Raw genomic sequence first — 14,048 nt, 5'->3', positions numbered from 1 at the left:
TCAGACATCTAAAATGCCCTGTTGCTCCACTCTGATGGTGTCTGTAACCCCTCAGTTAAAGCACTTGTTGAAAGAGCTCTTTATCAGTTTGCGACCACAGAGACGCTTATGACTGGATGTTATTGTGAATAGACTATTGTGTGAATAGACCACAGCATAAATAATATCTGATTAACAGAGGTGATGAATGTGGTAGAGTGGGTTAGGTATGTTAAATTATGCATGGTAGCAGATGGGCAACAGAGTTATTGTGTTATATGTACAGTTTTGTGCAAAACATTGGACGTCCTTGTTAAATTTTATGTGCTTGAGATTATCGTAGAGTACATACAGTGTATCACAAAAGTGAGTACACCCCTCACATTTCTGCAGATATTAAAGTATATCTTTTCATGGGACAGCACTGACAAAATGACACTTTGTGCAGCTTATATAACAGTGTCAATATATTCTTCCCTCAAAATAATTTAATATACAGCCATTATTGTCTAAACCACGGGCAACAAAAGTGAGTACACCTCTTGGTGAAAGTTCCTGAAGTGTCAATATTTTGTGTGGCCACCATTATTTTTCAGAACTGCCTTAACTCTCCTGGGCATGGAGTTTACCAGAGCTTCACAGGTTGCAACTGGAATGCTTTTCCACTCCATGAAGACATGACGGAGCTGGCGGACATTCGAGACTTTACGCTCCTCCACCTTCTGCTTAAGGATGCCCCAAAGATGTTCTATTGGATTTAGGTCTGGAGACATGCTTGGCCAGTCCATCACCTTTACCCTCAGTCTCTTTAATAAAGCAGTGATCATCTTAGAGGTGTGTTTGGGGTCATTACCATGCTGGAACACTGCCCTGCGACCCAGTTTCCGGAGGGAGGGATCATGCTCTGCTTCAGTATTTCACAGTGCATATTGGAGTTCATGTGTCCCTCAATGAAATGTAACTCCCCAACACTTGCTTGCTCATGCAGCCCGAGACCATGGCATTCCCACCACCATGCTTGACTGTAGGCATGACACACTGATCTTTGTACTCCTCACCTAATTGTCGCCACACATGCTTGAGACCATCTGAACCAAACAAATGAATCTCATGGTCTCATCAGACCATAGGACATGGTTCCAGTAATCCATGTCCTTTGTTGACATGTCTTCAGCAAACTGTTTGCGGGCTTTCTTGTGTAAAGACTTCAGACTTCCTTCTGGGGTGACAGCCATGCAGACCAATTTGATGTAGTGTGCAGCATATGGTCTGAGCACTGACAGGCTGACCCCCCACCTCCTCAGTCTCTGCTGCAATGCTGACAGCAATTTTTGTATATATGTAGGAAAGGTTAGGGGTATCTAATTTAAAGCCACCGATATCCAGCTTAAAGAGCCTAAAGAATGCCAAAAACGCATCACTTGAAAGAGGATGATAAGGCCGATGTGCTGATGACCATGATGATTATGTGACTGCAGAATAATCTACATTTACTCCATAACATGATATGCAGAAAGCATGAAGCACAGTATGAATATAATAAAACTTGGTACGTGCAGCTTACCTGCTCCACGTCTGTCCCTGTCTGTTCTGTGTTAAACTTAAACAAGCCATGGAGACCTCCTCCATAGATGTCTGAACTGACAGGGTCCTTCACCAACTTCCACACCGAATTCATCTGTGAGATATCAGTTGGAATCCAAAAACGTTTAAATTCTGCTTCTAGAGAAACAGAGAAAGAGAAGGTCAGTTTTAAAGCCAGTTATATAATGTACTCTGCCGCTTGTGACCGGCTCATGATTTTACACAAAACAGCTCTGAGCAAAGATCTTGCCAAGAGCACCAGATCAAAACACATTCCCTTCACAGACCAGCAGTAGCAGTCAGGCACCAAGAAGTAATTGACAGAAGCCAAGAAATGCAGTGGCCTGAATGGACAGCCAGGGGTGACTATATTTTGGAACCCCTGACCGACACGACTGACCACAAAAGCTTCCACAACCAACAGGAATACACACACTTTCATGTTTGTATGAATTTAACCAGGATGGATGGATTCAATATGCTCAAAAAAAGAAATGGTGGTCTACACCACAACATACTGTAGTTGTAACATACAGTACTGTAGACCAATCAACAAGCTCAACCATGGCTTTTTTTTATTATTACGCAAAAATACATGAGACACTGTCACGGATGTGCTGCAATTGTAGGCACAAGGCTGAAGGCCGAGGCTGAAGCAGAAGTGTGCGATTATACCATCGTTTGTTTTACAATGTTCAGAAAACTGAGAAACAACAACTGATTAACAATAAGGGTCATAAAAGCTCCCTGTTCTCCACCACATGGATCCGTTCCTCCTTGTCAGTGTTTGGTGAGCTTGATCGTGTTCTGATTGAAGATGTGTAAAGGACTTCACAGCAGGGTTTTTTTGAAGCTGGATATCAGCATGACGCTTCAAACACAAAAACAGACCCTGGTCCAGCGACCGGTTTGTAGCGGGCAGGGTTTAAAGACTGACCTTCATTGTTTGCAATGAAAGCTTTGGGTTCTCCATTTCCACTTGCTTGTTGTTAGGCCATTGTATTAGTGTATTATAAGCTGTAAGTCAGGCTCGTTACCTGCAGCTTGTTATACCTGGCTATCAATCTTTACTTGAGCTACACCTAACAATTATTTATTTATTAATGAATATATTATTATTATTATTATTATTATTGTTGTTGTTATTATTATATAATCTAATGACTAATTAATTGATTATTCTAAAGAGGTTTTGTGTGTGTGTGTGTGCGTGTGTGTGTGTGTGCTCAATTACAATAGTGTAACAATAATTGGTTATTATTTTAATTATTTTTTATAACAATAACAACTGTTTTTATAATATTACACTTCATTTTATTCAATTCAATTATTGGTTTCTCTTCATATTTCTTAATATTTTCTTTAATCATCTTCCCAAAATAGACCTCAGTGTCAACAGGTAACCTCTGACACAGAAATGGAGTATCAATACTTTTACTTAAATACTAAACTTAAAACTTAAAATGGAAATATTTCATCAAAGGGGTTATGTAGTTGAACCCTTAAAAAGTCTATGGGCCAAAAGTGGGCCAAAAGTGTTTTTATAAACCTGCCTATTACCAAAGAAAAGCCCTGTAGTTAATGAGTAATACACCTTAGTGTAGCCTTGGAGTGTGAAGGGATTAAAGTAATCTCTGGCAAATGCATTGCATCAATGCAGTGCAAGGAAAATAATTCATCTTAAGACACCCTCTTACAAAAACCATCTACACTTTGCAAAGCTCACAGAGCACCACACTTGTTGTCCAAAAATACTCCCACACTTTAGATGCCTGTGGGCACACACACGCTTTGCTCACTGCAATAATACACACACTTATATTAGTGGTGTGCTTTTTTAACACACTATTTAGTGTAGAAGAGCCAGACCCTGTTTTCAGTGGGTGTGGCCATCAATATGCATTGACACACATTGTTAAATCGTTAAGTATTTCCATCAGCAATTACATCAATTACGTCGATAGGTCACCCCAGTCCTTCTCTTATCAGCTTCTTAGCAACTGACAGTTTACAAGCGAGTAAGGCGAACTGATATGTACAGAGATATGTTCATCAGATACTGGCACTCAGAATGCCAACATTAACATTAGTCATGTTTAGAAAAATGTTTAACGTTGAATGTTTTTACATTGTAACAAGGTTTTGTGACTCAATAAATAAATACTTAAATAAATGCCCCCTGGCACTACCACCACGGCCCACTGGGAGATCATGCCCAACACAGTGAAAACCACTGCGCTAAACATCTGTTAATGTAGCAGAACAGCAGTTCCACAACATTTCACATTCCACAAACATTCTAAGTTCTGTGCTTCCAAAAGCTCCATCAGAGAAAAGTATTACATGAAATGATTCAGAAAACATTTTGGGATTTCCGAGGCACTGAGGCAGAGAGGTAGAGGCAGGGTGTTGTACAGCAAAATCGTACTTAAAGAAAGAATCTTTCCCCTCTATGTCCCCTCTGCCCCCCTCATATGTGTCTCTATCTATTATCTAGTATCTATTACATATATAATTGTACTTATTGTCTATGCAACCTGTCTCATGTCCTACCTATTCTGCACCGGAGACTCGACCTGACAGTGTTTGGTTGTACCGTACAAGCATGTATTAGTATAATGACAATAAAGTTGGAGGGATTCCATCCCTCAGCCCAGTACAGCATCAGACACTAACCTGATACACACTGAGAGTCCATCACTCAGCCCAGTACAGCATCAGAACACTACTGGTACCAGAACCAGTAACTGTGAATAAATGTGAACAGTGCCCAACCCTAATTACTGCTAATGCACTAACCCAGATAACATGCCCCTGTTGGGCCTGCATGGGTAGCCTATTTTTGTCCATGGGTTCCATGTTGGTCCCAATTATGGATGCCCACCAGGGTCAGTGATGGGACCAGGAGGGGACATGGGGACTAGAGGATCCCATGTCATATTGGGTTGGATTATAACAACAAGGCCTATTTGGGAAAGCCAAACTGGGTCCCAGTGACAGAGCCCATGCCCACCTGTAACCCACTTAGCCCACGTTCCACCCATGTGAGCCCCACATGAGCATGTTTGGCTGGGAGTTTCCACATTTACTGATATCATTGTAGTCTAACAATGAATTTCCCTCTTCAAGAGCATGAGACGACCGGTAGCAAAATAACCTTTAGAACCCATTAACGGATTTTGTGAGCATATTTACACTCCATCCTCTTTAAATACAGCTTTATAACTCAGAAAGCGTTTACCACTCATCATAAAGGGAGCACTAATACTGTTCTAAATATAAAGTATTGGTATAGCAAGTAGATGAATTTGTTAAAATGCAGTATGGCATCACACAGGTGTGTGGATGCACATGTGCTTAAAGGGGAGCAAATTGTGGTCAGATGAAACTGCTGATAGTACACACTTGTGTAAGTCTGAACTTCAACAGTCATTTAAGAATTCAGGACTAACAGTTGAGGTTAACAGTTAAGGTAAGTCTATATCCTGCCCTGTAATGCAAAAGTGCACAGTGAACCTGCTCACACTACATGGGTTACAGTGCCTACAAGTTAAACTAGAGACTGGCACACAGTTAAAGAAACCAAGACTGGGTAGATGTCACATCTTGCCTCTCTTACCTGTATGGTTAATAAGGATCCTGGCTGCATGATGATGATGCTTGTCCTGTTTGGCTTGGCCAACCTGAGTCCATATTAAAGCTAACAGAGCCGTGCAGAGGGCAGTGTGAGACATGCTGCAGCAAAGAAGAACTGTGAGGAAGAAGAACTGCGCTTGACTCTAGCTCTGGAGGTGTGGCCATGCAGCTTCACACACACACACATAGCTTCATCTGATACTTCAACCTCAACATGTGGTCCAAGGGACATCTAAATGTCAACTGACACGGCCTTGTGTTTGTGTTTATGACTCTGTAAGGTCAGTAAGCAATTTCTAAGGAAGAAATAAACAAGCTAGCATTGTCAGTGTGACTATTACACCTAAAGAGCACCGTAGGTATGTGCTTTCCAATACGCCAGCTCACTTTGTTGATGTTTTTCTATTGCTTCCCATTTTAAACTGGTTTTATGACGCCACTGACCATAACAGCCATGCTGTTTCACATATTCCGAAGTGGTGTTCCATCCTCAAAATTGTACATATGAAGGTATATATTTCAGTCATAGGTTTTTATGGTTATGAAATTCTCATTGGCCGCGTTTACTCCTGGGCACTTCATGTGACTAGTGTCTGAGTTTTAACCACATGCAGTTACACTGGGTAGTCAATTGCGTCTCTGGTCAGAAATTCGTTGGATGCAAATGTGCTCGTTACGCCGCCGTTATCACTGGTGTTTTGGTTTTATTGGGTGGACTTTGGTTGCAGAGACGGCTGCAGTTACACCACTATAACTTGTGGCTAAAATGTGCCTCAGACCCCTTTCTGAAGTAGTTTGAGTGATGGTATTAGTATCTGGTGTGAATGAGTCTTGGGAGCGTTCACACTTGCAGGTTTTATGTAGCTCGGCCTTATCCAGATAAAATCCTGATACTCAAGATTAATCAAGAAGGAAACAGGTGTAAAAGGGGTCATTGTTTTAAGTAGGAAAGACATAATAGAGAAATCAAAAGTATGGAGATGGGCCCAGTTGACTGTAATGGATTAAAAGGGGAACTGTGGGAATGTGAGGCATGTGCTTTTATTTTTTGAGCATTCAAAAAAGGCAGTAAATAAGACTAAATGAGAATAAATACATGGTGAACAGGTTGCATTTAGAAGGAAATGAGTCCAAACTGCAGATTATGTGATAGTCTGTAATTTTACATCTCGCACCGAATTGTAATTTCTTCAGATTTCCTGACAAAAGGTATGACCACTGAGTTCTACTCAGAGATACCGTGCTTTTATCTTGACCAGATTGACATTTTTACCCAAGCATTGGTCTAGCCAGCCAATCCGAAGTACCCACATGTTGCAACACCCTAACTGAGAACACACCCCCATACCACCTTTGGGGCATTCTCTAAAGTCTTTTAAGGTGGGGGTCAGACAGAGAAGGATGGCAGGATGCAAAGTCTAAAAGTGTATAATTCCTCCCACACCAGCAAATAACCAGTAAGTGCTCTGTATTGCCATGTTGGGTCATAAGGTCATAAAAACTATAATGAAATCATGGTACAGTGAAGCTGCTTCAGCTTGGAAATATGTTTATTACAGTCACAAGATATTCAGAGCAATCAAGCTGAATATACTCTGTTATTCCATGTTTAAAAGCCACAATAGATTCACCTCTTCACCTTTCACTTAAGCATTCACCATCTTTTACACAATACTGAGTTATGAAACCTATTATAAACATGCTTAAATAGGTTACATTAAAAATGCTTCCTCTACAGTTCCTTTGCATTGCACGCCATCTACAGGTAGGAGAATGTCATAGGTGGTGATCATAGGTGGTGCTGTCTCCTCCACTTTCCCAAATCTCCATGAAGGAAAAGTTCAAAACCATTCTAGTGAAAGAGACATAGAATTAGACCTTGGGACGTCCAACATCCAACAACAAAAATAGATGTTACACCATCCGCCAAATACTGAGAAGGTCCACCTTGTGCTGCCACAACAGATCTGCGCATTCAAGGCATGGACTCCACCAGACCTCTGAAGGTGTCCTGTGGTATCTGGCACCTACACTAATGTTAGCAGTAGATCCTAACCATGGAAGTAAGGCCTCCATGGATTGCATCAATGAGCCTTAGGTGCCCGTGACCCTGTCGGCAATTCACCGGTTGTCCTTCCTTGGAGCTCTCTTGGTAGGTGCAAACTCCACAAGACCCGGCTGATGTTTCCCCAGCCTCAACATGTGGTTCAAAGGACAGCTAAATGTCAACTGACACGGCCTTGTGTTTGTGTTTATGACTTGTTAAGGTCAGTAAGCAATTTCTAAGGAAGAAATAAACAAGCTAGCATTGTTAGTGTGACCATGACACCTAAAAGCACTGTAGCCATGTGCTTTCCAATACGCCAGCTCGTCGTTCAACCCATTGAAACCCTCAGAGATACGAATGCTGATTTTGTTGATGTTGTTTCATTGCTTCTCATTTTAAACTGTTTTTTTAAAGCCACTGACCATAACAGCCCTGCTGTTTTACATATTCTGAGGTGGATTTGGAGAACTGTTGGGAAATTCCAGTCATGCATTTACTCCGGGTCACTTCATGTGACTAGTGTCTGTATTTTAGCCACATGCATTTACAGTAGGTAGTCAAATGCGTCTCCAGTTAGTCAGACTGAAATCCAGTTGCTGTGTGGGATGAAATATGCAGATTGGATCGTTGCAGGCCCTTATTACTGGTGCTTCGGTTTTACTGGGAGGGGCTTTGGTTGGAGAGACAGCTGTGTATACACTGCTGTAACATGTGGCTCAAATGCGATTCAGACAACCTTCTGAAGTGGTTTGAGGGATGTCTAAGGTGAGTTTACACTTGCATTTTTATGTGGCTCTGCCTTCTCCAGATATAATCCTGATACTCAAAATGCATAGAGACCAGGTGTTAACCAGGGATTGTCTTGTTATAAATAGAAGAGGCATAACAAGACCTGCCTGATGTTTTGGAAATGTTCACATCACAGTCTGGCTCTCGTCAAAGGGTCTCAGATTCTTACGCATCCCCATTTTTCTTGTGTTTAACAACACATCACCTTCAAGAACTGACTGTTCACTTGCTGCCTAATGTTTCCAGCCCTTGTCAGACGCCACTGTAGAGTTTAAAAAGGGTTAGGCTTGGTTAAGCCACTCCCTGCTTTCGACAGCTGCCTATGAAGGCAGTAGGGAGTGAGGAAGCTGACTGGATAACAAGACGGACCCACTGTCTTCTCCACAGTAAGCACTACTGGTGCACTCCCATGGTTTCAGAATGTGTTAAATTAAAGGCATCTGAAGCGACTTGACACTAGATTTCTGTCGACTGAGGGGGAAAAAAACACATACTGACCCTAGAGCTAATCACCAATCTCAAGATGCAGTAAAGAGAGAGTGTTCCAGAGAGTGTACGAGCAGAACTGGACCACTGCCACCAGGATTAAAAGATTCAGCACTTCCTTTCTCTGACTAAGACAGAGAGAAAGAGAGGGAGAGGGGTATAACAAAAACAGAGAGGGAGAGAGACAGACAAATAGAGACAAAATACAGGAACAGAGGGACAATAAATAAAGACAGAGTGCCTGAAGTGTCCACTGGAGCGGTCATGGAAAGTCCTGAAGAAGAGGAGCTGGTCGGGCTGCAGATTCTATGGCAGTGTGTGCTGTTTTGCTGTAGGGGGATGATAGAGGGGGTCCTGCCTGTGCTCTTCATCTGGCTGCTGCTGCAGGTACTCTACACCAGACACCTGCAAGGTACGCACCACCTCTACGTCTGCCTGCATACTACTATCTATCACATACCTCCATGCGTATAGACATTCATATTTGTATTCATGGCATGTGGCTGACGCCTTTATCCACAGCGACTTACTCGTGATTTGTGTTACACAGGCAGGCAAATGTAGCGTTGGGAGTCTTGCCCAAGGACTCACTGGTGTAGCGTGGTGTGTTTTTACAGGGCCAGGGAAACAACAGTGTTGTCCAACCAATAGGAGTATGGCATTCAGTGTCAAACACCACATGTAAGTCAGTCTGTTAGAGATTTCTTAATTACTAGACACAATTAGAAGCAAATGTGTGTTTTATGCATCACACGTTTGCTGCTAATGCTCACTGGCTGCTGGCGGTTTCCATTACTTGTAGGCTACATCAGTCTCCTGTGCAATACTAGAAAACATCTTAACAGATGAACTAAATGTTGGGGTTGCCCTGCTGAAAAGTCCAGCTCAAGACTAGCTTTTGATGGTAGCTGGTTTCAGATGGTCTAAGATGATGATTTTCTTTGATGGTCAGAGGCAGGTTATGCAGGTGGAAACATACCCTACGCTGGTAAACTAGCTGGCTAACCAGTATTTGACCAGCATAGTGTGTGTTGCATTTGATTTTGGTCATGCTGGTCATGCTGGTCGACCAGGTTGGTCTTGCTGGTCATGCTGGTCATCCAGCATGGTTTAGCTTGGTCATATTGATTGTCTAGCTTGGTCAGGGTGAACATGCTTGTAGAGCACCTAAACCGTCAACCTCAAAGTAAGACATCCCCTACGCTGGTCAAAAGCTAAGATTAACCAGCTTATGGTTATGGTTATGGTTATGGTTATGCCATATCCTCTAGCTCTAAGCCCTAAAGGCCTGCACATAGACTCATGCATCCTCAAATGACTTACATGAGTTATATATTAGTTTCAGTGCATTTACTCAATAATATATAGTTACTAAATAAATGAATAGTTCATAAATAAATAATAGTTATAATATTTTTGAATTACAGCCTTCAAGGGTTCAATGGGTTGAGCAGCTCACACCAACAACGCTTTTATGTTTTTACTGAACTTCTAAGAATAAGTAATTAACATATGGTTAATTGGTCATTTGGCCACAAGAGGGAGCCATGGTTGTACAGTCAGAATAGACAGACAGTCAGTGTGGTATGGCTGTATTCACAATGTGTGTGTGTGTGTGTTAACTGGGAATTGCAGGGGCAGTGTAGCCAACCCTGGCAGAAAAGAAAATTACGGTGGAAGTGTTTTATCTGTTCACACTGCCGGTGCCTATGTTGTCTTTTTTACAGTAAGTAAGACCTCCTCCACCATCACTATGTTTGTTGTTGGCAGAAACATTTGACTCTGAACTGCCCTCTAGTGGATGGTTGGCTTGACATCCATGCCAACTTAAAGGATGCAGAGAGTTTGCAAGGATGTGGACAGTGAGGGTTACATTTACATTACATTTACATTTATGGCATTTAGCTGACGCTCTTATCCAGAGCGACTTACAAGGTTACTCGTATTACAGAGGTGGGCCAACCTAGTGTTAGGAGTCTTGCCCAAGGACTCTTATTGGTGTAGTGCAGCAAAGCCACCCAGACCAGGAATCAAACCCCAGTCTCTCACATGGTGTGGTAGCTCACTGGCAGGTAGTGGTGTTATCTGTTGCGCCACACCAACCACCGGTTACAACATTTGAAATGGACAAATTCATTATCATATGTAAATATAGAATATGAATGAGCCTCAAACATACCTGAATACCAACGTAAATAAACACAAATCACTTTGACTTTATCTGGCTGTATTGTATTTCTGTATTTGTTAATATATATTTTTACATTGGTATGAACATAAAAAAAGTGTTTTGTGACAGGGTGGTAAAATTAAACCTTACTGTTTTTTTTGTAAGTCACATAAAGTGAAACGAGATGATTTAGCACTATTTGCTATTAAGGCTATCTCTAGAGTTGGTACATGAGTAAATATTTATGTATTAATGCTTATTAACATAGTTGCATGATTTTTGAGACATTTAACTCCTTCCTACCCACACACACACTCACAAACACACACTGCCATGCTACTACATCCTAATTATGGTAAAACCGTCTGCAGGAAAAACACTTAGCAGCAGTTTAATGTGAAGGTGGGGCTAAACTCCAGTATATTGAGTGGGTGCTTATATGGGGATATATTCATGGCTCTGACATCACAACCACGATAAATTCTCAACCAGCTGTTGTTTGCATCTGAATATCCATGCAAACTCTATATGGTAGTTTTGGAAGCTTTAACAGCGTCTACACAGAACTTCACTAATGTACACACGAAAGGCCTACAAAGACCTCCAGGGGTTTAGTGTCACAGAGTGCTTGAGAAGCGTTCGTATTGAACAAAGCAGCTTAGCTTGGAAGATTAGCGTCTTATTTTGAAATTCAGATTCAGTGCTTGCCAGAAATGTCAGAAGTGTTTTTTAGAAAAAGGCTCCCTGGCATAAAGTAAGTATCCAACCCCCTCAGGGTGAAATGAAGGGAAAGTCCTGTCTTCTGTGCAAGCTTTAGCATGTTATGTAACTGAAGGGCGATGTGACTAAATGCGATAGATAAGGCTCCAGCAGTCGTGTCTGCATTTAGCAGAAGCAGCTTTGATGTGCACTGATGTGCTAAATGTGATGCTATTCTGCAGTTTGTGGTTAGAAAATGTTTTGAGCATTGTTATTTACAGTCGGGACCAAAGTGTCAGAGAACAACCCAGACATACATACAGCGTACAGAGACAAATGCTGTGTTGGGATGGAACTGGGAATACATATTCAGAATACAGATTTTAAATATCCACATTCAGTCCACATTCAGTCCACATTCAGTCCATATTCAGTCCACATAAAGTCCACATTCATTCCACATTCAGTCCACATTCAGTCCATATTCAGTCCACATTCAGTTCACTTTCAGTCCATATTCAGTCCACATTCAGTTCACTTTCAGTCCATATTCAGCCCACATTCAGTTCACTTTCAGTCCATATTCAGTCCATATATTAAGTCTGTATTCAGTTCCACATTCAGTCCATATATTAAGTCTGTATTCAGTCCACATTCAGTCCATATTCAGTTCACATTCAGCCCACATTCAGTTCACTTTCAGTCCACATTCAGTCCATATATTAAGTCTGTATTCAGTCCACATTCAATCCATATTCAGTCCACATTCAGTCCATATTCAGTCCACATTCAGTCCACATTCAGTCCATATTCAGTACACATTCAGTCCATATTCAGTCCACATTCAGTTCACTTTCAGTCCATATTCAGTCCATATTCAGTTCACTTTCAGTCCATATTCAGTCCATATTCAGTCCACATTCAGTCCACATTCAGTCCATATTCAGTCCATATTCAGTCCACATTCAGTTCATTTTCAGTCCACATTCAGTTCACTTTCAGTCCATATTCAGTCCATATATTAAGTCTGTATTCAGTTCCACAGTCAGTCCATATATTAAGTCTGTATTCAGTCCACATTCAGTCCATATTCAGTCCACATTCAGTCCATATTCAGTCCATATTCAGTCCACATTCAGTTCACTTTCAGTTCACATTCAGTTCACATTCAGTCCATATTCAGTCCACATTCAGTTCACTTTCAGTTCACATTCAGTTCACATTCAGTCCATATTCAGTTCACATTCAGTTCACATTTAGCCTGTACTTAGTCCACATTCAGTCTATATTTAGTCCACATTCAGTCCATATTCAGTCCACATTCAGTCCATATTCAGTCCACATTCAGTCCATATACCCTTTTCAATGTTTTGTTTAGGAGTTTTCAGATCATACAACATGTTCAAAGAACGAAAACACACATTAGAAAGATTTGTTTTTAAAAAGAGGGGGAAATGTCACTTTTGTCCTGTTTGTGTCTTTCTGCTCTGTTTTCTCTTGTTTCTTCTTGTCAGTTTGTTTTGGTTTTCTCATCTGGCTCTTCAGAACATGGCTTTGTTTTGTTTGTGTTGTCTCCTCCTTAGTCTCCTCCCTAGCCCCATCCTGTTCCCACCTGACAAAATGAACACTGGCCAGTGTTAAATCTATTATAATAACTGTTAACCTGCCATTACATTACATGTTAAACTGCTCTGAATCTGGAGAGAGAAGCTGGTTAGCATCAACTAAGTTTAACAGCATAGCAGTCTGCTCTTCACAGAACTTCTGTCTGGCTGCCAGAAAACCCCACTTCTAAACGTCTAGAGGAGAACGTCTCGAGTGGCCGGTGACTAATGATTGAGCGGCTTCTGCTGAAAGGACAGAAAGATGAATTATGAGGCTTCCCCCCATGATTTTGCAATCTTTTTCGTATTTATTTGTATTTTATAGACAAGCAGTGTGTGTGTCTCTGTGTGTGTGTGTGTGTGTGTTTGTGCAATGGGTGCAACATCAAGTATCTGAATGCATACATTAGAAGGGCATCCACAAATATTTGGACATTTGGTGTATTATAAATGTATTCTGAATATGTTACCAACACATACAATGCATCAGGACACAAACATAGTGTAGTACTGACACACACACACACACACACACACAAACACACACACATACTTGTGTATCAGTGCCCATTCATCCATGCCTCAGCAGCCCCCTGCAGCAGATCTGTTCTAATAGAGGAGCAGGAGCTCCACTGCCTGCAGTGCAAATCTTCTGAAAATAGATGTTTCCTCTTGTTTGCTCAAAAGCAGCTCTGGGCTGGAAATCTGCAGCGTGCACAATCACTCTCCTCACACACTACTCTTCATCTCGGCACGGCTAACGTGATTAGCACATCAGTCTGATGGAGGGGGTGGAAAGCCTGCGCAGATGAAATTGATTTTGGATTTAAGTAAGGGTAAGAAGTGAGACATGAAAAATTGCACCAACATTTCTCCTGAAGGCAGTAGGAATCCCCCCATAATTGAAATTGCTGAGGATGCTGGGACCTATTGCAGTTCACCATCACAGTAGCAAGAGCTGATCAAATTAATTTGGCTCCGCTTCTAATAGCTGAGTCAGAAAAGAGAGAGAGAGAGAGACAGAGAGAGAGAGAGAGACAGAGAGAGAGAGAGA

General features: G+C 41.5%; 2 protein-coding genes across 2 annotated transcripts in view; one reads left to right on the top strand and one right to left on the bottom strand.

Moving 5' to 3' along the window:
• LOC140575309 (semaphorin-7A) overlaps positions 1 to 5,297 on the bottom strand; it is a 33,488-nt gene extending 28,191 nt beyond the window's left edge. Inside the window, exons 1-2 of the mRNA XM_072695571.1 lie at positions 5,183 to 5,297; positions 1,544 to 1,701 (exon numbers count right to left, since the gene is read on the bottom strand). Of these exons, the coding sequence (XP_072551672.1) occupies positions 1,544 to 1,701; positions 5,183 to 5,297 (273 nt within the window). The remainder of the gene's footprint in view (positions 1 to 1,543; positions 1,702 to 5,182) is intronic.
• The window catches only part of fam219b (family with sequence similarity 219 member B), a 179,995-nt gene that overhangs the window by 110,659 nt on the left and 55,288 nt on the right, over positions 1 to 14,048 (top strand). The window lies entirely within an intron of this gene.

The sequence above is a fragment of the Salminus brasiliensis genome, chromosome 13 (assembly GCF_030463535.1).
Source record: "Salminus brasiliensis chromosome 13, fSalBra1.hap2, whole genome shotgun sequence".
Classification (NCBI taxonomy): Eukaryota; Metazoa; Chordata; class Actinopteri; order Characiformes; family Bryconidae; genus Salminus; species Salminus brasiliensis.
The sequence above is the reverse complement of the archived record's forward strand: the minus strand, read 5'-3'. Positions and strand labels throughout refer to the sequence as shown.